The following is a 22,060-nucleotide window of genomic DNA, read 5'->3' on the forward strand; positions in this document are numbered from 1 at the left end:
GAAAAACTTAGAAATTTCTGCAAAATGTGACAAATCAGGCCGTATCTTTAGATGGCCATGGCCTATCATAGAAACAACAGGCCGAAGAGGGTTACCTTCCTTGTGCACTTTTACCAAGCCGTATAATTTACCGGGGTTACTGCCCGATGGAATCAGTTTTGTTATCAATTGTTTGTCGAAGTCTTTAAAGTACTTACGGATGTAGTACGCAATTGACTTTTCTTTTGAAATGATGGGATGTAATTTGCCGCTGTCTGAAATACGTTCAAACTTCGATTTATCATTGACTATAGAGTCCAGTTTCAGATAGTAATCCGAGGTGTTTAAAATTGCTGTCCCTTTTCCTTTATCAAATTTACAGATCTTGATGTCTTTGTTTTTTGATAGAGTGTTCAGAGTTCGGTGTATTATTTGATTTCGTTTTGACGAGCAAGCACGTTTTGCATCAGACATGAATCGTTTAACCATAAACTTGATTTCATCTTTAGATTCATCGTCCAGCGTGATTTCTTTTTCTTTCCTTGCCGAGTAAATTAATTGTTCCATATTCGTTTTTATGCTGTCAATTTGAACTTTTTTCGGCAAAATGTGATGGTCTAATCCAAACCGCAAAGCGTCTTCTTCCAATAAACTGAGTTTCTTGCTACTCAAATTTATAATACAATTAGGAGATTTGTTTCGCTGTCGTCGCCAGAGGTTGGTGAGCTTTTTTTGGTGAACATCAAGAGTTTGTTTTGCATAGACTTTAAATTGTTCTGACAGCAAAGATATTAAACATGTTTTCTGAAAGAAACTGAGTGCTGCTAGCGTCTGTCTCTTGTTTTCCACATATTTGCTTTCCACAATGCGCAATTCCCGGCTAATTTTTTTTAACTGTCTGGTTACAATGATTTGATAGAGTTCATCTGGCTTTTTATAAACACTTAATCGTGGCGGTTTAAATTTCAAAAATTCTGGGCATATTTTTAAATCTAAGCATGTTTCAAAATATCGTTTGTCCAATCTCAATTTGACTACTTTTCTTCCACAGCGCTCTATGTTTCTGGGCTGGTTTGACAACTATATTCTTAAAGGAGTTGCACAAAACTCATTCAGATTAAAGTCTTCATCATGGAATAGTTTTAACAGACATTCGATAGTTTTATAAGGTCATAGCTACAGTAGGCCTACCACTGATAGGCTACAGACAAAAATAATAAAAACAATGTTTGAAATGAACAAAGACCTTCAAAATGATAAATGAAGCCTGTCGCTATAACGTTCTTCCTCCTGTGATCAACAAGCAAAGAGATACATTAGGTATCCACAGCTGAGATTTGAAAAGTATTCGACATCGATGCTATTCCTTCACTTATCAAAGGACAACCTTTCAATAGTTTTACCTGTTGTGGTCTCTTGGGTTGTAGAAGCCATTGTCGTTTCGTCATCACCTGATGATTCAGCCTCTGTAGGATCTTTTGTTTGGTTTACCGAAGTAGTCGAACTTTCTATTGTTGTGACTGTTGTCATCTTCATAGTGATTTCTCCCCCGTTTCCTGTGTCATTTGGATCAATACCAGAGCCAGAGCCCTCCATTCCTGGAAGCGTGGTGACTTCATTGTGGTCTGGTGTAAGTATCCCTGTAGTAGAATACAAAGATTAAAACGATTGTTTAAAAAAAAAAAAAAAAAACTTGACCAATGCATTGTATTTCATCCAACAAAAAGCTTTTTTTAAGTAGTCCTATGTTATCCATAAATTAAGTTAATACAATAGGCTAAAAGTACTTTGTAGTTTCTAGTACCGTACATCAGTGAAAGTTAGGTACGGGTCTATGGCTTTTGTTGCAGCTGGTTAAGCACAAACTTTCTTTTATTGAACCCTTGTACTTAAACTCTTTTAACAACAGAAAGTGTGTGTATTTTTTATCATGTGGGGAACAACAACTTTAACAAAATTACGTTAAACAAATTTACCAGATTGTAGATTCTTACCTAGAGTTGTAGAAACGCAAAGAGTATATATGATTACATGGATTGTTTTCATTTTCTTAGTATTGTTATTCACCTCTTCTTTGCATTATCAGTGTCAATATTTACCAAGTTAACTCTGTTTTCACAATTTATAAGTTTATAGTTAGACTAATATTGATGGCACTACTTATCTAACCACGCTGCCTTTTTAATGCTTGAGCTTAATATAAGTTACGTCCTTCCTTGCAGGCATACCTTGACTGATTAGTACTGCAAATGACATTATTTTTAAGTCCATTTAATTCCAAGTGTTAGTTGCAGTTTTATTCAATGTTTAGTTTGAATTCTGGTATAACCTAAATAAACCTAATAATTCTAAACTATTTTAGCAAACTAAATCTGATAAAACTATAACTTTTAGCTTTAAGAGACCTAATTGTAACTTTTTCTAACTTTGGATGATTTGTATGGATGTCCAGTTTGCGCTAATTAAAAAAAACATTATCCTGCGATCAAGTAAATACTAAACCAACTGACTTTTATGACATTATAACTTTTAAACAACCTTTGATAACCGCTGGTCAGTTAATTGCCATTGTCGACTACGTATGGAGCAAATACTCATGTATTTTTAACATCAACTGGAGTAGAACTGCGAAATATTTTCATTCGTGCGAAGCTTTAATCTAACTCATGGGAACAAAGCTCTGAGTTAGGAAAGAACCAAATACAAAAGGTGATCTTGAAGAAGAATGTCTGCACGGTCTTTTGAAACAAACGGAGCGTAAAATGTTAGGTTTAAACGCTAACAGACAACCTTTTTTATCTCTCCGTTTTTATATATTTTGAAAGCAGATTTTTTTTGTTCATTGAAGCAGAATGTTGATGTGCTGCGCACACACAACAAACGCAATATTTTTCTCTTTGTGTTACTGTGTGTGGATGCTGAAATAAAACAAAACCAAGACGAAAAAAGTTATGCAAAAACGAACCTAAGTTTCGTTTTGCATAAAACTATTCAAAAAGTGGTTGTTTTGAATAACCTACTCCCAAGCCTGAATAATTGAAAATTGTTGAAGAATAAACCTTGTTCCTTTGAGTGCCTCACGAGTGACGCTATTTCAATTCCAAGGTGCTTTTTGAGTCTGCTAATTCTCGTCCGTTCGATTTTGTTGTGGTGAGGATACAAGGAAGCTGATTTTGCTTTACAACAAAACGACGCAAAAGATGAACTCAGTCTAAGCCAAGACAATAAATGCCGCGTTGAAGCAAAATACAATTATGTCAAGCTTTTAAAATATGTTTTTGAACAACTTCAATTTAAAATAAGTTTAGCAATTGTGGAATTTTAAGCTTCGATTTTTTTCAAACAAGTAAAGGCAAGTCCATAAAAGAACATGTGAGAAATCTGCAAACAGTAAAAAGTTGTATGGTTTATTTGGACATTGTTGTGACCAATCTAAAACGATCACTTTGATTTTCAGCAGATGTGTGTAGGATCCCGAGTCTTGGAATATTTAGGAGCCGGAGTCTCGGCTTATGACCGGAGCTGGAGTGAAGTAGGATTTGAACAAAGGTAGGATTGGAACAGGAGTCTAATTTTTTTTGCAAATTGAAATTTTTAACATGCAAATATTTACTCTGTACTTGGCGCAGTTGTTATTTTTGTGCACTTCCATAGTTTTATTTTCCAAACAGTATTTTTTTTATTTAAAAATAGGCCTATGCTTTTTACTTCATGACAGGGAACAAGGAAGGTATAAGTGCTATATGTAGAAAGCCATTAAAAATCTGGATTGTGGTTTAGATTTTACGGTTGAAGTCGGATTGGAGGAGTGTGGAGTCACTATTCCTAAAATACTTGAAGCAGGAGTGGATTTGGAGTCGCAGACTTTGGAGTCAGATTGAAGCAGAAATCCAAACAACATAACTCCGTACACTTCTGCTTTCAGAGATGGGCAAGATCACTAGTTTTGATGATTTTGAAGATCAAGATCACTAAAACAACGTGATCTTGAAGATCAAGATCATTTTTGTATGTAGGCATCCTTCCATCTTTTCAGATGATGGTAGCACTCTGGGTACGGCAGCTTCTCGTGTGGCTCTGAAGTCCAATCCTGGCGTGGCAGTCTCGTCCACAGTTTGGACATATGAAATCAGAGGAGTTCTGAGGCTGCTGTCTCTCTTTTCTTATTTGTCTTCTTTGCTCTAGTTGCTTCCTCCGCCTCGACTGACCCTTTGCTAGACCCGCACTGACTTCGTAGCGCCATCTGTTGCGGTTTGCTGCGATCAGTTCCCAGCTGGCAGGGTCTATGTCAGTTAGCTTCAGGTCGCGTTTGCAAACGTCTCTGTCACGCAATGCAGGTCGTCCTACTGGGCGTTTCCCTGTGGCAAGTTCACTGTAGGCCTACAGAATGTCCTTTGGAATGCGCCCATCCTTCATTCTGGAAACATGCCCCAACCAGCGTAGACGTCGCTGGCAGAGGAGAAGGTGCATGCTCAGGGAGCAAGAACGTTCCAGAACAGTGGTGTTGGGTATTCTGTCCTTCCAGGAAATACCAAGAATGCGCCTCAAGCAACGAAGGTGAAAGCTTTCAAGGCGGTTTTCTTGTCTGGCATAAGTGGTCCAGGACTCACTACCGTACAGCAGAGTACTAAGAACACATATACGGTACACTTTGAGTTTTGTGTTAAGTGTCAAAAGATTATTGTCCCACACTCTCGCCCTGAGTTGAGTCATCACTCCTGCAGCCCTGGCTATCCGTCTGTCGATTTCCTTATCTAAGGACAGGTTGCTAGTGGCCGTTGAACCAAGGTAGGTGAAGTGGTCTGTCACTTCGAGCACTTCTGGTCCTATGGTGATGACAGGTGGCTTGGGGACATCTTGGCCTATGACTACTGTTTTCTTGATACTGATGGTCAGTGCGAATTCCCTACAGGCGTGTGCAAACTGGTTAAGCAACTGCTGCAGCTCGTGCTCGACGTATGCTGACAGTGCTGCGTCGTCGGCAAATAACAGTTGTCTGATCAGCACTGTACGAACCTTTGTCTTGGCTCTCAGTCGGGCCAGGTTGAACAGTTTCCCATCACTGCGGGTGTGCAGGTGGACTCCTTGTCAAAGTTCAGCAACAGAGAGAAGAAAATCCCAAACAAAGTCGGCGCAAGGACACATCCTTGTTTCACACCAGATCGAATTGCGAAGGGTTCAGAGGTCTCTCCGTCGTAGCTGACCACACCCTGCATGTCCTTGTGGAAGGAGATGATGATGCTAAGCAGCTGTGGGGGACAGCCAATCTTCTGCAGTAGCTGAAACATGCCTTTCCTGCTGACAAGGTCAAAAGCCTTCGTCAGGTCAATAAAGGCGATGTATAACGGCCTCTGCTGCTCACTGCACTTCTCTTGAAGCTGTCGTACGTAGAAAATCATGTCTGTTGTGGACCTATGGCTGCGGAACCCGCACTGAGATTCAGAGTAGACCCTGTCGGCCAATACCTGAAGGCACCTAAGGACCACTTTGGCAAAGACTTTTCCCACGATGCTAAGCAGAGCGATGCCTTTGTAGCTGTTTCAATCAGTGCGACCCCCCTTGTTCTTGTACAGAGTAATGATCTTGGAGTTGCGCATGGACTGCGGTACTTGGCCCTCTTTCCAACAAAGACGCAGTAACTCGTGCAGTGGTTTTAGCAGGACAGGTTTCCCACACTTTATGACCTCAGCTGGAATGTTATCCTCTCCCGGTGCTTTCCCACTTTGCATAGAGTCAATGGCTTTACTCAGTTCTTCTAAAATAGGTTCTGCATCAAGCTCTGCGATAACAGGTAGGTCTTCAATGTTGTCTAGCACGTCTTGAGAGACTGAGTTTTCTGTTGAATATAGTCCCAGGTAATGTTACACCCAGCGTGCCATCTGATGGTTCTTGTCTGTAAGGATCTCGCCAGTCGATGCTTTAACGGGGGCACACTTTTTGATTGGTTTTCCTGTTGCTTGTTTGATGCCCTCATACATTTTCCTTATGTTGCCACCGTCTGATGCAAACTGAATACGTTCTGACAGCAGATTCCGGTGGTTGTTTGCACAGCGGCGTGAGGTATGCTGAGCTTTGTGTTGGGCGGCGTTTAGGGCTTGTAGGTTCTGACTGCTCGGGTTTTGTTTGTAGCTGAGCAGTGCTTTACGTTTCAGGTCGATAATAGGTTCCAACATAGAGACGTGTGCTTCAAACCAGTCTGTGTTCTTCCGCTCCTTCTCTCCATAGGTCTGGACGGCTGCACGGTGGATGGTCTTACTCAGTGACTCCCAACATGTGTTCTGCGTCCTAAGTCTGGACAATGTTTAGGCTTTCTTCAAGACGTTCAAAGGACTTCTGGTTTTTGTTTGGAAGGGAGGTTTTGCTGACATCAATTTTTGGCTGGCCTTTTTTCTTGATGTGATGCAGCCTCTTGGGCCTTATTGATATCCACGAGGCAACAAGAGAGTGGTCAGGTCGCAGTCTGCACTGTGGTATGATCTTGTGTTACAGACATTGTTTAAAGAGGTACGTCGTGTGATGACTAGATCCAACTGGTGCCATCGTTGCGATCTGGGGTGTCGCCAGGATGCTTTATGGATAGCTTTGTTTTGGAAGAAAGTGTTTGTTACACAAAGGTTGTGGTAGCAGCAAAGCTCGAGGAGCCTTTGCCCGTTGTCGTTCATTTTGCCAATCTCATGGTGACCCAGCACAGTCTGCCGAGACTCATTGTCTGCGCCCACCCTGGCGTTGAAGTCCCCCAAGAAGAAGATGTGCTCTGATGCTGGGATTTCCTGAACAGCCTTGTCTAATTGCTCATAGAACTGATCCTTGGATTCAGGTGTGGCCTGCAGTGTTGGCGCATACACACACACGAGGTTTGTAGGACCTTCATGTGTGGAAAGGCGCAGTGTAAGGATTCTTTCTGTGCCTCCCGTAGGGGGTTCTATCATGTGCAGTATGGTATTTCTAACGGCAAATCCAACCCCATGTTCTCTGGTTTCATCCCTTGCTTTCCCTTTCCAGAAGAAGGTATAGGAGTCCTCCTTTAGGGACCCACTTGCAATACGAATGGCTGGAGTTTTCTGTTTACTTCTGTCATTTTTTACTTTGTTGTCTGGTGTATGGTGTACGTAGACTGCTGTCCTCCGGTTTGTTTTTCGCACCCAGGGATGGGGGCGACTGGAGTGGCCTCTCCAGAGTGCTGGCCTGGGCGTCTGTATGGTCTTGCGCTGCCCAAAAACACAACAGGAACCCCTCTCTGCCTCTCCGGCGTGGTCCGAGGGAACGCAATGCGTGACGCTCGGCGACGGTTTGGCTGCAGGAGTTGCCGGAAGGATGTCAGAGTTTGACAGTCGACCGCCTCACGTACTCCACTCCGGATTTTCTGTCTGGGTTGACTCCCGTAGCCTTCTCCAGGACTGGATGTAGCCGCAAGACAGCGGAGGTTTTTGAATCAGGGTTTGTCTTCCCCGCAGTGTTTCTCAACCTTTTTTGGCCCAACGCCCCCTTTATGAACTGGCAAAATTTTACCGCCCCCCCAACAAAAACGATTAATTATGAAAAGCAAATATAAAACAAGAAATATTATTAATACTACAAAAAGTGCTCAATGCCAAGCAAAAAGCCAAGCAGAGCGAATTACATCAAATATAGGCTAGTTAGTTACCAGTCTCTAAAACCCCAACAGCCTGTTTTACCCTAAAAGGGGGATTATCAGAAGGTCCTTATGCCAGTAGAATTCTATTTCTATTAGAATAAGGACCTTTTGATGATCCCGTTTTAGGGTAAAACAGGCCGTAACGGTTTTAGAGACTAGTAGGCTAACTATATTTGATGAAAAGCAAATATATATTTGCGAGCATGAAAACAGTATAGGCCTACTGGTAGTCAGTGTGAACCTCGGGCTTGGTGAGAAAGTGCCAGTTTCTTCACATCCGGTGTAAAGCCAGTGAGAAACATTCGAAGATCACCTCTTACGGATATGTCAAGTGGGTTTCGCTGTTTGGTATGTAGCAGAACAACACAGCTGAATCCTTTTTCCACCAGGAATGAGGTAGGAAATGCTACCACGAAGATACAAGCTCTTTGACGAAATCGTTACGCTGGGCGGTAGATGAGTTAAACCAGAATGCCTCCTAGTAATCAAAACGCCCCCTTTAATCCGAAGTAATCATAACGCCCCACTGCAAAATCAAAACGCCCCCTGGGGGGCGGTACCGCCCCCGTTGAGAACCACTGCCTAGACGAACTGCCGTCCAAGGCTGACGGGCTCCGTCTGCCCGGCTGTTGTACTGTCTTTTGTCTGACCTCTCACCTGTAACCTGCCCGACATGATTAGACCTGCCAGGGGCTACGAGCACCCGTCGGTATAGCCCACAGGATCCTTGAGGTACTCAAGCCTCCCCACCACGGCAAGGTAACAAGTACGGGAGAGGATACTATTTTTGTACAGGCTGCTTGAAAAAATGAAGTTTTTGATCAAAGATGTTGCAACAAATAAAAGACATATTTTAGGCTACTACAAGCAACCTAGTTAAAAGTAGTTGTTATTGCTACCTGTTGCTTTTAACTACTCGATCGCTGGGCTAATAAGTTAGTGACTGTTGCTATTAGGCTTGTCAATCGTTGTCGTAATTTGCATACAATCTTAACGTCACAATCAAGACTGAGGGTCATTATAGTAGCCTACTGAAAAAGTTACAAAATTTGCAACTAGTTTTTTGCTTTCTATTCAAAAGAACGCTTTTGAATTGCATCATTTTGCACTAACATGTTACAGTTATGGGAAGCTTTCATTCGTGTTTCTAAGTATTTTCAACTTTCACTGGATTATATCAACGTTTATTGCACCATTTACCCATCTGGCAACCTTGATACTGATGTCTGCTATCAAAAACGTTCAGAGGTGTGCGGTCAGATAAACCTGTACAAAAAGAGGCAACATATGTTTTCACATTTAATATATTTGCTTGTACTCAGACCCTAAACAAATATTGGTATGTTTGATTTGTTGCAATAAACCACAACAATAAACCACACAACAAACAAGTTACAAGTCACAACAAAGTTCAATTATTTTTTAACATCTGTCAACATAAAGTATATACGGAAGTTGACTTATTTATTATGACCAACAAAGAAATTATTTAAATTTTGGAATGAACAACACTGACCAAATTAAATTGAAACTTCAAATCGACTTTTCTTAAATACATATCATATTAACAGTGGCTTAATGTTAGTAATTGCCACTGATTACTTTGATTGATTGATTGATTAAATCTTTATCCTCGGACTGGGAAAGCTTCTTGCAGAGCTTAATCCTGGCAGTTTCGCATACTTGTAGAGGCTTTGAATCACTGACGCAGGCCAGGTCACCGAGATTGACAGAGTGAAGTTTCCGATTGTTGAAGTCTTGTTGCTGAGGAATTATTCCATCCATTAGATGCAGCTGAATGGAGAGCAGTCCTTAACGTGCGTTGCTCAAGCGCACACCCCGAGAGTCGAACCAGCGCCGCTGTTGATCTTGAAGTTTCTTCGTTCCAGAAGTGACGCGCTAACCAATTGAGCTATCGGCGGCTAACTACAAGTAGTAGGCTATTGTCCAGTTGGCTACAAGTTCTAAAAAAACTGCCTCCATTTAGTAAGTTAACTTCAATTTTAAAGTGATCTTGATCTTATTGTTCTTCAAAATCAAGATCACACATAAAAAAATGATCTTAGATCAACATCACCAAAATAAAAGTGATCTTGCTCATGTCTGTCGGCCATGAATCCTCAAACCTGAAAAGCTTGAACAGACACTTCATAGCAGCACAGGCTGCAGAATTCAGACGTAGTTTGTTGTTTTCCATTTGTCGTGATCGCGATGGAAATGTAATCCCACTTAGCACATGACTATTAAGAGAGAAAAGAAGCGTAGGTATACAGTATCTAGGTATGCATTGATTATTTGAAAAAGTAGTGTAAGATCGGCTTAAAGTGCGAATTTCTGGCGCTTAGAATTTCTAATATTATTGTACGTTTTGAAAGCATAACGAAACGAAATTGGTTAAACTTTAAAAGAAAAAAAATATTAATTTTGAAACAAATCAAACCAACACAAAGAAATTTGCTTCGAAACGAAACAAAACTGTTTGAAATATTATCGTTTTTAACAACCCAACTGATAAATTATAATTTCTCGTTGATCAGCAATGAATGTTACCCATCACAGAATTGAGTTGAGCAATGAGCACGACTTATCCTCGCATTTAAGAACGAGGCAACGGCTAGACCATCAAAATGTTGTTGCTATTCTATCTCTTTAAGTCAAACTGTTTACAAATACAGCACAACACGTACTGGAAATACTAACATATAAAAGGTCGACATGAAAAAGATTTGAGTATTTCAAGCTTCGTTTGTTCGTTTTGAATTTTTATCCTCGGACTGACAAAGCCTTGATTGGGTATTCCCGGTAGTTTCGTATACTTGTAGAGGCTGTTGACGCAGGGCCGGTTACCGAGATAGACAGAGTGAAGTTTCCGATTGTTGAAGTCTTGTTGCCGGGGAATTATTCCATTTATTAGGTGCCGCTGAATGGAGAACAGTCGTTAGAATGCGTTGCTCAAGCGCACACCCCGAGAGTCGAACCAGCGCCGCTTGATCTTGAAGCTTCTTTTAGTCACAAAGTCACGCTCTACAGAGCTATTGGGGCTTTACTAATCATGACACAACAAAACAAAAAGGGCAACAAAAACGTTTGCATTTTTCATATAGATTAGGTCAGTGCTCTTTAACCTATGCATACACTGTTAAGCAACAGAGTGGACCCCTTGAAGTGGAATTTGTGTGGGTGGAAATCTCTCTCGGCAAGTGTGGAAATCGAAAAGAATGACGAATTCTTTCACCTTTTAAAACTCCATCTTAAGCAGTAGAAATACACACTCTATTAATGGAAGAGGGTGGAAAGGTGGTTGGAAATTATTAAAGGTCGATTATTTCTCGAGGCAAGAGTGAAATGAAAGGAAAGAGTGGATTGTTCCACCAACCAAAAGTTCGTTCACACATCTCAAAATAGTGATGCGCATACCAGTGCCGGATTAAGGGGGGGGGGGCGGACTGGGCTGAAGCCCAGGGCCCCCACTTTTGGGGGCCCCCACCTCGTAGAAAAAAATCTACTAATTTTTTTAGTTTCACAGCTGGAGATTACTGCTTTAATTCGTATCTCAAACAAGCAAGGGCGGCTCACCCATGTGTACTACGGTGCTGCAGCACCCCTGCCCACTGCCCAGCCCCAGTTATTCAATTTTTTTCTTCGTTTTTTTTAACAAAGAACATATTTATTTGATACTTTCATATCCGAAAATGGTACGAATTACGGGGCAAAGTTATGATAATGCTGCCAATATGAGTGGCAAGTATAACGGTCTTCAAGCTCTTCTGCGCGAGAAATGTAGTGTAGCTCATTATGTCCCTTGCACAGCACATTCACTTAATTTAATCGGTAGCCTAAATGTCCTGTAGAAACATGCCGTTCTGCCGCTGAGCTTTTTGAATTGTTGCAAAGCCTTTATTCATGGCTCGTCTCGTCTCGTCTACTCATCGTTGGCAAGTTCATCGAAAATTCCTAGATGGTTTGCCTGTTTTTAAGACATTATCTGATACAAGATGGTCAGTTAGATATGATGCAGTTCGTCTTCTTCTATCGAGTCTTCTAAAGTTCGTTGATACATCACAGATTGACACATTCTTCCGCAACGGAGTTATACACTGACAGGTCCCACCTACTGCACCGGGTGGCAAGCCGAGGGCAAACAAGAAGGTGATCCGCTGCATAGGCGTAGCCAGCAGGGGGGGCGAAAGGGGCCATGCCCCCCCTCCAAAATTTTCCAAGTTTGGATTCCGAAGTTGAGCCCTTTGTTGAAAATATAATAAAGTTTGTAGAAATTTATATCGTTTTCCAAGACATCTGGCTATTAACACCGCTAAGGACTTGTTTTAAACACACAGAAAGACACCAATAAATTTTGCAAATCGTAAATCGCGCAAAAGTTACGCGATTTACGTTTCTTTAAACTAATTTGTGGAAGCAATTTCAAAATGGCTTACTCTGTTGGGTTTTTGTGTAGCTATTGAGTTTTTGTGTAGCTGGGTTTTTAGTGTTCTTTAATTTTAGCCGCAGTTTTTGCCCGTTCGTGTGTAGGCTAAGAGCTATCTTTAATAAGTTAATAGCTGTTTATCTGCTAGTAAATTTCATACAAATATTACCCTAAAAGTGTTTTCAGAAAGTGCTATAATCCACTATTTGAGTGTAATTTTTCAAAATTTTTCCGGGGGAGCATGCCCCCGGACCCCCTACAATACGTGTTGCGACCGTGCCATATTTTTTTCAACTCAATAACTTACTTCGATCACAAGCACGTTTTAACGTTCGCGTTTTGTCGCTTCTACCTTTTTCTTGACTTTTGCTATGTTGACGTGTATTGTTTTGATATGATGGTCAGAAATAAAAAAACAACTGAACTCAACTGAACTGAACTGAACCTTCGGCACGCTTTAACCCCCCTACCACTTTTATTGCTTCAACTCACCAGGATACGCCACTGCACATCAAGTGGCGATGGCTTTAAATCAAACACTTTGTTGTTTTCTTCAATTCATCAAATATTGGCCCCCCCCAAATTTTTTTCTGGCTACGCCACTGGTCCGCTGTTTGGGGCTCGGTGCCACAGATAGCCTACATGCAACTGGGCCCGTGGCGTAGCCCCACTTTACCATTAATTTTTAGCGAAAAATGTCACTTGGTAAGGGCCCTCACTGTCAGCTCAGCCCAGGGCCCCATAAACCCTTAATCCGGCCCTGGCGCATACGGTAGCCTACTTACAGTAATGCGTTGGGATGGTGCACCGGATAAGGCGTTGGCTTTCAAATAACGCGAACCTGGTTCGACACCTGGCTTAAGCTGGTTGTTGATAAACACCGCTTACCTCCACCAAGATGTAATAAATTGGATGGGCATAATTGCTGAAGGCTGACGAGAGAAAGGAACTGGCCACCCTACTCTTGACATTAATAAATTATTTTAATACGGAAAAATAATGAAAAAAGAACTAACGCAACGTTATATCCAAATTGTGGAAAATATTTAAAAACAAATAAATTCTGATCGACTTTGTTTTTTACACTTTTACCTGATTAATTACTTGTGCGAAGTGAAGAGCAACAAACGTTGACTGACAACCTAGCCCCAGTTTTTGGTTTTTAGTTGTTGTTTTTTGTTTCTACGTACAATTGAACATTGCGTTTTGAGAAATAAGCTTATACAAACTTAAGAAAAAAAAAAACGTAAAGATAAAAGCAAAAAGGTTGAATAACACTGAACTAGACTATTACTGTACTACATCTGACAAAACGAACCAACATCTCTGTTTGAACAAAAAGAGGGAATGGAATTAACAAAGAATCCCATTTTCTTCCTGCTTTACGTCCAGGTCTTGCGCGATCCATTTGTAAAGTAAATTTCTGCTTCTATATTTCTTTCATGACGTCACAGTTACTAAAACGGTGTTGGGCTTCTTTTTTTTTCTTTTTTTGTTTCAGCTAACACACAATTTTGTTGAACAACCAACTAAAATACAAAGTCGAAGTCGCATAAAATTCCATTTCTAGTTAAGGTTGTAAAGACTGCATTGTTCATAAACTATAAAAAAGTGCTCTCCAGTTAAAGTAGAAAAAACTGCGCTAACTTAACAAAACACATTTTGTAAGTCAATTCACCATTTCAAAAAGTAGATTTATTAACTGAGTAAAAGTTGGTTTTAGCCATTTATTGTTTTAAGTAACACAGAAAAATAAATTATGTAAGGTTATTCTAGAAAATTTTGTAAAACACAAGAAGCAATCACTGGATTCGCGTATAAAATTCTTCTTTTCATATTTATTTAACTGCATGGTGATATTTTTGTCAAGTAATTTACCCTTTTTTGAGTTACTTTGCTTTGTGTTTGTGTATCGGCCTAAGCAGTGAGATTTGGTTGCAGTCATGGTTAGACGATTTGATTCAAGTGCATAAGATCTTTTTCTTTGATAACAGGTCAGTCATGGCCCAGACAATAAACGTGTTATTTTGGTCGGCTGCATCTTTTCTTGGTTTCGATAAATTATGAAGCAAATCCAATGCCAGAAACGCCAAGCTCGATTTTGCCAGTTTAAAATAAAAGACAAATCAATACCAGCAAATAACTAAATCTTGTATTGATAATTTGTTTATTATTGTTTTAAAATATATATCTTCGCCAAACATAAGCAGTGGTCATAATAGAAAGTAATGATATATCGTTTCAAGCAAATCATATTTTTGCCTTATTTACATGAAACAACTTCCCAACAGGAAGGATCAAGTGTTAGTATGGAAATAACCATTGCAGCGATCATGGATAACATGGTTTAGATATTACCCATCAGCAAGACTGTTGAGCCCGGTACCAATGAGATCCTCGGCCTCAAACCAAGACACTTTTTATGAAAAAAGCACAATATTCAATGAAGAGGCAGTAGTTTCAAGTTCCTGATGGGCTCCTGTAAAAGTTAAGGATCATAAAATCATCCCACACAGGGTCCAAAGGTACCCTGGGCCCTTTGTTAACGCTACTGCCCATCGACTTCCCATTGTTGTGTTCTTTATATCAGATTGTTAATGAGCTTGGCTTTTTTTCGAAGGAAAGATGTCTTTGTTACTTTGTAGATCAAAGTTTGCAGTAATTTACATCCGGGCTGGTTTCCACGTAGCTAAGTCAGCAAATACTGACCAGGAATCTACTGAAAGAATCAAACATTTAGTATCGATGCAATGCTAATATAGGCTATATTTTGTAGATTTTCTTGCTACCACCGGTCTAATAGGATGCACAAACTTAATCTGGCACTATAAAGGCCATATATCTATATTCAAGCAAACGGCACAGCGCTTGCGGATCACGCAAGTGGGATGCAACCGATTAAACACGAACGTAAATAAAATCGTTCTGTTGCAGCTGCCTAACTTATATAGTGTATAGATAAATCTTTTGCCACCGTGACGGTGACTTTTTCAGTATCTTATTTGAATAAAAAATATGTAGCCTACAGCATTTCAATATGCTAAAAAATAGTTCTTGGTGGCGAAAGCTTATCACTAAATTGAACAAGTTATTGCAGCTGGTTGGATTTTGTTGACTTTTGTGGTTACTTTACATTGTTTTCGCTTCTAACTTTTTCTCGACCTTTGCTATGTTGACGTGTATTGTTTTTGATATGATGGTCAGAAATAAAAAAACAACTGAACTGAACTGAACTGTTTTGTTGTACTGTATTTAGATATAAAAGTAAAGGTCCTATACTCAATCATTGAGCTTTTAGTCCAGTCGTTGAAGGGTTTTACCTTGACTTAATTGGAATGAAGCTGAAATTTTGCACATTGGTTCTGTTCATTGCATACATTGACCCAAAAATTCCCCGTAAAAATCTTTCGGGGAAAAAAGTTATCCGCTATTTTTGTACAAATACCGTACTGAATTATTCAATATTTATAAAATTATTGTCAGTGTTGGTGCTCGTTTGAATTGAGTAAAATAGCGTTATGGTTATAACGTCATCACCTTTCTCGCTCCCAAGGTTTTGAAAAGTCGGCGCCTATGTGTGGTCACAGTGGAAAACTATATATCTCCGTGGGAAAGTTGTAACATAAAATTCCCAAATCCTTCGTCTGTATGCGATAACACTAAAGAAACACACTTCTGAAAGCCTCTTCGATAACTGTATTTCAAGAATGACACAGCAACACGGGCTGCTAAAAATTAGTGCAACACGTATGCACTACGCAGTAGAAAACTTGTCACCACAATACAGATTTCTGGTTAAAAGACGGAAATTTTGTCTAGTTGGTAAGCAGAAACAAAACAGTTTTAATATTTGACCAACCTTTCTAGCGACAATTCTAAAATGATGAAAGGATATTTCAAAGGCACATAACTTGCGTCTGTGACGTAACAGTCGATATGCATTGTTAAGCAATTCCACAGGTGTTAAAAAGGAATGATGCAATGGTTCACAGGTGTTACAAAAAATTGCTCTGGATTCTATGGTAAAACGACGTAACTGGTAGTTACGTCGTTTTGGCTTTGTATAGATGATCTTTATATGTAGTTACGTCGTTTTGACCAACAAATATCTCGCAAACTACTGCAGTTACGCTGTTGAGTCTTTGCTGGAAGAAAAATACAGTCTTTGCGAAGCGTTTAACAACAAAAAGTGGGAAAATCAAAAATCTGTAGTTACGTCGCTTTACCTTGGGACGGCAGTATAATTTCTGATTATACATTTCCAGTCCTTGTCACAGACTGCATAATGCTTACTCATTTACTTTCAATGTAACTGAAAGTGGTTGTTAGATAAAACCTAAATATCACACGCGCTATCAAGTAAAAGCGTTCTATTTTACATTGATTTGATTGGCTCAATATGAGATGGCTACTTCTAAACTACACTTATGAGGGCAGAGTCTGCAATTACTTGAATTTTTGCAGGTGTTACCTACAATAAATAATGTGATTAATTGAATACAATTCTCACACAACTCGCCCAAATCGTGAAAATGTCTAATCAATCGGCCCTGGCATAATGCTGGATGATGCATGATTGTTTATTGGATAATTTAGTAAATATGGGTAACTTCATCTGTTTGTTATTGTGAGACGAAACTAGGAAGAATGGAAATAGAAATGGATAAAATAAAGGTATTTTTATTCAATGCAAACGCGCTGCCGCGTGTCATTATCTAACTAAAATACCTCTCACCGCTACGTCGATTCACCGTTCTTTGACGTCAGGTCCATTCGACAATAAACGATTTCTTTCATGCATTCTAAGTTCAGGTTGGCAGTTACCCACCTTTCCGTGGATTCAACGTTGCAAGACGTCGCATAAGTTCATATCTTTAGTTTGGTAAACGGAGATAAGATTTCATTGTGACATTGCTATGTAAACTTATATTTCACATGAGACAACTTGACAAGTAAATACACAGTTTTCATAATTTATGACGAGTTTTAGCACATGGCAATGTTAAGCTTGATGTTCTGGTTTATCCTTCACAAATGAGAAGTGCATTGCATTTCAAATCTTTACATGTCGACTTGAGAATAAATGTTTACAAGTATATTTGAGAAGCTTTGGGAACATCGACGCCTTTTCTGCTTTTGATGGTGTGTCGGACGGAAGGAAAGATTTGAAACCAAAGTCATAATATGTTACAGCGCAGCTTCTACAGTAGCTAAAATTCAAATTATTTATAAAAGCGTTGTGGGTCAAACAGAGCAATCTAAAGACAGTCCACAACGTTGAATATGTCACGAGAAAGGAAAATGCAATCAAAAGAAACAAGTCGATCACTTTCAATACTTATCTCACATTTTATATCAAATCTACTCCAAATGACGCTGAGTCATTGCAATAACGTTGTATGCTTTGTTTGATTGCAAGGGCAGCATTGTCTACGAAAAACAATTGTCGCGCTAGATGCATTGGCACCAAGTCTTATGTTTAATTTTACGGAATTTCAATTGCAAGCGACGGTAACTCATCGTATCATAGTTGAAGCTTTTTTTGTATCGACGTCCCTTATAAGCCATGGTGAGAACAAAAGGTCCACGCATACAGCCAATTCCCTTCACGCTGTGAAACAGTTAGGATTAAAAAGACATTGGCCAAATTAATTACTTTCATCCAGCTGGAGGGAAAATTTTGAACAATAGAATATCAAATATTTCAGAGGATGTGCTGAGAAATGCCTTATATCTCTCAATTTATAACCTGTATTCGCTCAAAATTTCAACTCAATAGAGGTGAATAAAAGTTAGGAAAAGTCAAGAAATCTCGTAGTCGCAGCCTCAGTGGTTTTAGAGATACAACTGTTGATACAAAAAGTTGAATTGACAGCCCCCCCCCCAACCTTCAAAGGGTTAAATTCGGGATCAACCCTATCACGAAGTTCTGCCAAGTTTTCAGAGTTAAAAATTTTACCCAAAAGTACATAGAAATGCCATAAATTCTCTTCTAAAGTGGAGAACTTAGATCTAAAAATTCCCGCTTATCACCCAAAGAACCTAGGGCTACAGAAAGTTGCCCAATTTGAGTCAAAATATCCCTTCTAAGATACCGGGCCTCCCTGACTAACTTAGCCTCATAATTACTGGGTCCTTTCCCAGAATGGCCTGCAAGTGCGCAAAGAACATCATCAGGTTTAAACCCAATCGATTCGACGGCGGTCGAGACGGTTGTCGCCACCGAGTGTAGACATATTAAATATTGGGCTTGTAGCGCCAGAGAGCTATGTCTCTGACGTCACGTTCCACGTCATTAGAATTGTTCTAGAAGATTCTGGACTTTGAGCACATACCGCGAACTGTCTTGCACGTCTCGAGAATTCAATTCAGTTATCAGCCTTTTGTAAGGCGCTATGCCAAATTCCAACCATGGTTCATCGTTATGTAGATTTGCAGTCGTGTTGCGTTGTATGATCGTATGTAAAACTCGCTATTCCAAACTTGAACCTTTCTTAAAAAAGCTTAAATCATGATTTTAAATCAGTATAAAAAAACTGAGTATGAAAAATCAAGATATCAGAATCAGGATATCTGTATGTCAGTAGGCCTATATTAAATGTCAGATATCAATGTATCAATTTTATTGTCGCTACTGCATCATGTTCAGAGTCTGTATGTTATGATTTTGGTGCAGCAGCTATGATGTCTGACTCAAGACCGTTAATAATGTAGAAGCGACAGTACTTTACATCCAGTTTTTCGGTGGTGGAACGTTAACCATTCCGGTGTTTTCTTTTTTCGCTTTTGTGTTACTGGATCGAAGATTAAAATCTTAACAAATATACTTGTGAACAAGCACTACTCGTTTGGATTTAAGTCAGTGGATATACAGCAGCAAAGTCGACCTCGTGTCCTATCATTCCTTGCCGGCTTCGCCCAGGAATGTCGCCATCCCACTGATGGCTACGTATGAGCGCGATTGCTGACTAGCAGCGTCCGCTACATATTTCTGGTGACTCCGACGTGATTTGCTAACTGTAAATTAACGACGTGACTTAACTGTGAATTGACTAACTGTGAACTGATCATTGGTTGCACTGAATTACTCTGGATTACATCACGGATTACCACAGCCTGCCTTTTATCGGACGCTCCTTCAACGACGACGCCGTTGGATTCAAGTTAAGTGACATTAATTCACGATGTTTGAATATTATTTTTACGTTGTCGTAGCGGCCATAAGCCTCTCAATCTCCCTCTCCGTCCTGGGCAAGACGTAAAACGGCATCCATTCAACCAATCCTTTAGTTAGTGTTTCGCCCTGGTTTCTTAAGTTAGCTAGTCACCGTCCTGGGCAAGACGTGAAACTGCATCCATTCAACCAACCTATCTTTAGTTAGTTCACCATTTTTCCTTTAAACGTATTCATCATAATTTTGGTGAGTTTGCTGAATCGGACTTAATCGGATTTCAACTATAGCTTCTACTGGACTTAAGTTAAGTGTTATAGTTATCTGTAGGTCGCCATGTCTAACTGCACTCTTACCTGTGGTATTTGTGCCCGACCATTGTGGTCACTGTAGATATTGATCTACCATAGACGTTCACTGACTTTGGGCTTTAACGACGTTGGTCTGATGTAATTTGACATGCATTCTGCCCTATTGGTGCCGTGTCGCGTAATCGCCCGTTCACCCCTGCTCTGCTAATTTGGTTTCCCTTAATAATTGACATGTGCCTTACATCTCTTCATTTTTGTTGTACTTAGTTTAGACTCTAGTCCAGGGCTACTCAACTGGCGGACCGCGATCCAAATCCGGACCTTCTGGGTGTTGAAGGTGGACCTCGGGCTTCCGGAAGAATAACTTCATTGCCACATTTTAGGGCCTCTTAAAACAGATTTCCATTAAGGAAAAGCAATTTTTTGTGATTATCCAAGGAGCTGGGGGCTTCGCCCCCAGACCCCTCAAACTCTTTGCCGTCTTCTCTGATCATCCACACAGCTACACAACAAAGAAACACAATACATTTTTTCCTTTTTTATTTCTTTGTTTGTGTCTGACAAAAATCCAAGTCGTGTTACATACTACCTGAAAAGTGTTTCGGTGCTCGTACTGGTTGTTTAATTTTCGTGGTTGCATGTGAAATATTCACCGGACGCAAAAATATTCAACTTGTCAAAACGGACCTTTGCTAAAATTAGTTGAGTAGCCCTGCTCTAGTCGATTGTACATCTTTCAATTACAATTATCATAGTGTCCGATTTAGTATTACACTTAGTGCATTCTTAGATCGTGGTCCTTGTTCATCCTGGCCCGAACGTAGACTTGGTGTTAAAGGCATAGTAAATGTAAATGAATTTTTCAAACGGAAATTAAGCATTAAAATGCGTAAACTGAACATTCAAGAATACATTTCAAAAAGAATTTCCGAAAAAAAATTGTTTTCAATAGCACTGGCAAGACCCAAAGTTCAACGTTCCATTTATTTTTATTCAAAATGACCAAAAAGTGCAAACGCTGCTCGAGAATACGTCACTATAGACAGCAATAACAAAAGCCACGTTAACACTAACATCAGATCTGATGTTTTGAGCAAAAACTGTCTGTTGTTTTGATGTTGAAACCTGCTGTTTTGATGTACATACATACATAGCCTACAGTTAAATCTCCCGCAGTAACAACTATTGCGCGATCAACTGATTGCTCGCCTATAGTGACGTAGACTGTACAGTCGCACGCTTCGCTGCTCACGCTTATTGTCGTTCTGAAAGCTCTGACAAAAGCACGCGCGGAATGCTGATCAGACCGCAATGGGGCAAAATTTTTTATTGAAAATCGTTTTATGGTAGCATGTTAAACACAAAGAACGTGGAAAATCGCCAAGTCAGGTTTTTCCTTTACTATCCCTTTAAGTAATGCAGCTTACTTCCCCCCGTTTCGTAGAGAGAGTGCTATCTGTGCCCCCTGACATGCTTTGCCACTTTTTTATAGACATCAAATTTCAAACATTGTATGTAGACGACAGACTGCTTTCGCAGTTTTTCACCACTGACGTACTGTTTAGGATTGTTATCGCTCTCATTAACCGCATTTTTGTTGTTGCACAGAATAGACTTCTCGCTGGCCGAATGTCCGCCGCACGAGACCTCTGCTTCAACCAATCGAGAGCCGACCAGCCGCTCTTTGGGAACAGAGGAACTGTTAGCTCTCGCGCCGTGCGGAGGGGATCCGACCCCGTCTTGTTGTTCACCGTGTGTCATTTCTGTGTGATGTTATACTACGCATTGCATGCCTCTCCTGCTTCATGTCCTTGCTGCAGACAGCTTCATCAGAAGCCAAATGGCTACCCCGTTTGCCTTCTTGCGGGGGTGTCTTGTAGCGCCTACGGCTTTTTTCGTGTTTGCTTTAGTCTAATTGCCGTTGTGAAATTTGTGCTTGGTAGAAATTTGAAACGCTGGCTGAAAATTAGGGCGTTTCCTTGGAATTTGCACCACTCGTAGTTTTACGTTGTTGTAGCGTTACGCATTTGACACATGCTGTATTGCTTGAAGCTATAAGCCTCTTTTAAATCAATCGTTCAGCGTGAAACACAGTCAGTTTGTCAGTTTTCAGTATGGTTTCTGTCGGCCAGTTGTGTGGTAGCTGGGTTTAGACTACGTGCGTTTTCCGCACGTTTTTGTTGCGTTGCGATTTACGTGCGTCTTGTCTCAAACAGCTCGCGTTTACACTACTTGCGGTTTTCATGCGTACAGTACAGTGTTACGTCATTTTGAAAATATAGGTTATTCCCCTACATTGATGTTAATCAGCTGATCCAGTTGACAAACTTGACATCACTTCAGCTCTGTCAATGCGATCATTGCAATACATGTTGAGTTTTACTTCCTCTGCACAAATGATTTTCACAGAAAGAAACAAGCTCATACCACAAGTACTGTAATAACTCTAGACTACACTAGCTATCAGAACACAATGATATCAAAGTAGAACACTTTTGAGGGTCATATATTGCGAATGGAGAAGCAAAAACAAAAA

General features: G+C 40.2%; 2 protein-coding genes across 2 annotated transcripts in view; both read right to left on the reverse strand.

Annotated features, from left to right (window-relative positions):
- LOC145788473 (uncharacterized) overlaps positions 1–2,083 on the reverse strand; it is a 41,670-nt gene extending 39,587 nt beyond the window's left edge. The window contains exons 1-2 of the mRNA XM_082600237.1: positions 1,974–2,083; positions 1,383–1,619 (exon numbers count right to left, since the gene is read on the reverse strand). Of these exons, the coding sequence (XP_082456363.1) occupies positions 1,383–1,619; positions 1,974–2,025 (289 nt within the window). The 5' untranslated portion in view covers positions 2,026–2,083. The remainder of the gene's footprint in view (positions 1–1,382; positions 1,620–1,973) is intronic.
- Positions 2,084–4,359: 2,276 nt separating this feature from the next.
- LOC145788474 (uncharacterized) lies at positions 4,360–21,285 on the reverse strand. Its single transcript, XM_082600238.1, has 6 exons — positions 21,033–21,285; positions 6,488–7,273; positions 5,888–6,214; positions 5,589–5,758; positions 5,138–5,357; positions 4,360–5,063 (listed from the first exon to the last, which is right to left on the reverse strand). The coding sequence occupies exons 1-6, from the start codon at positions 21,283–21,285 to the stop codon at positions 4,360–4,362; spliced, it is 2,460 nt and encodes an 819-aa protein (XP_082456364.1).
- Between the last annotated feature and the right edge of the window lie 775 nt (positions 21,286–22,060).

The sequence above is a fragment of the Aplidium turbinatum genome, chromosome 2 (assembly GCF_918807975.1).
Source record: "Aplidium turbinatum chromosome 2, kaAplTurb1.1, whole genome shotgun sequence".
In the NCBI taxonomy this organism is placed as follows: Eukaryota; Metazoa; Chordata; class Ascidiacea; order Aplousobranchia; family Polyclinidae; genus Aplidium; species Aplidium turbinatum.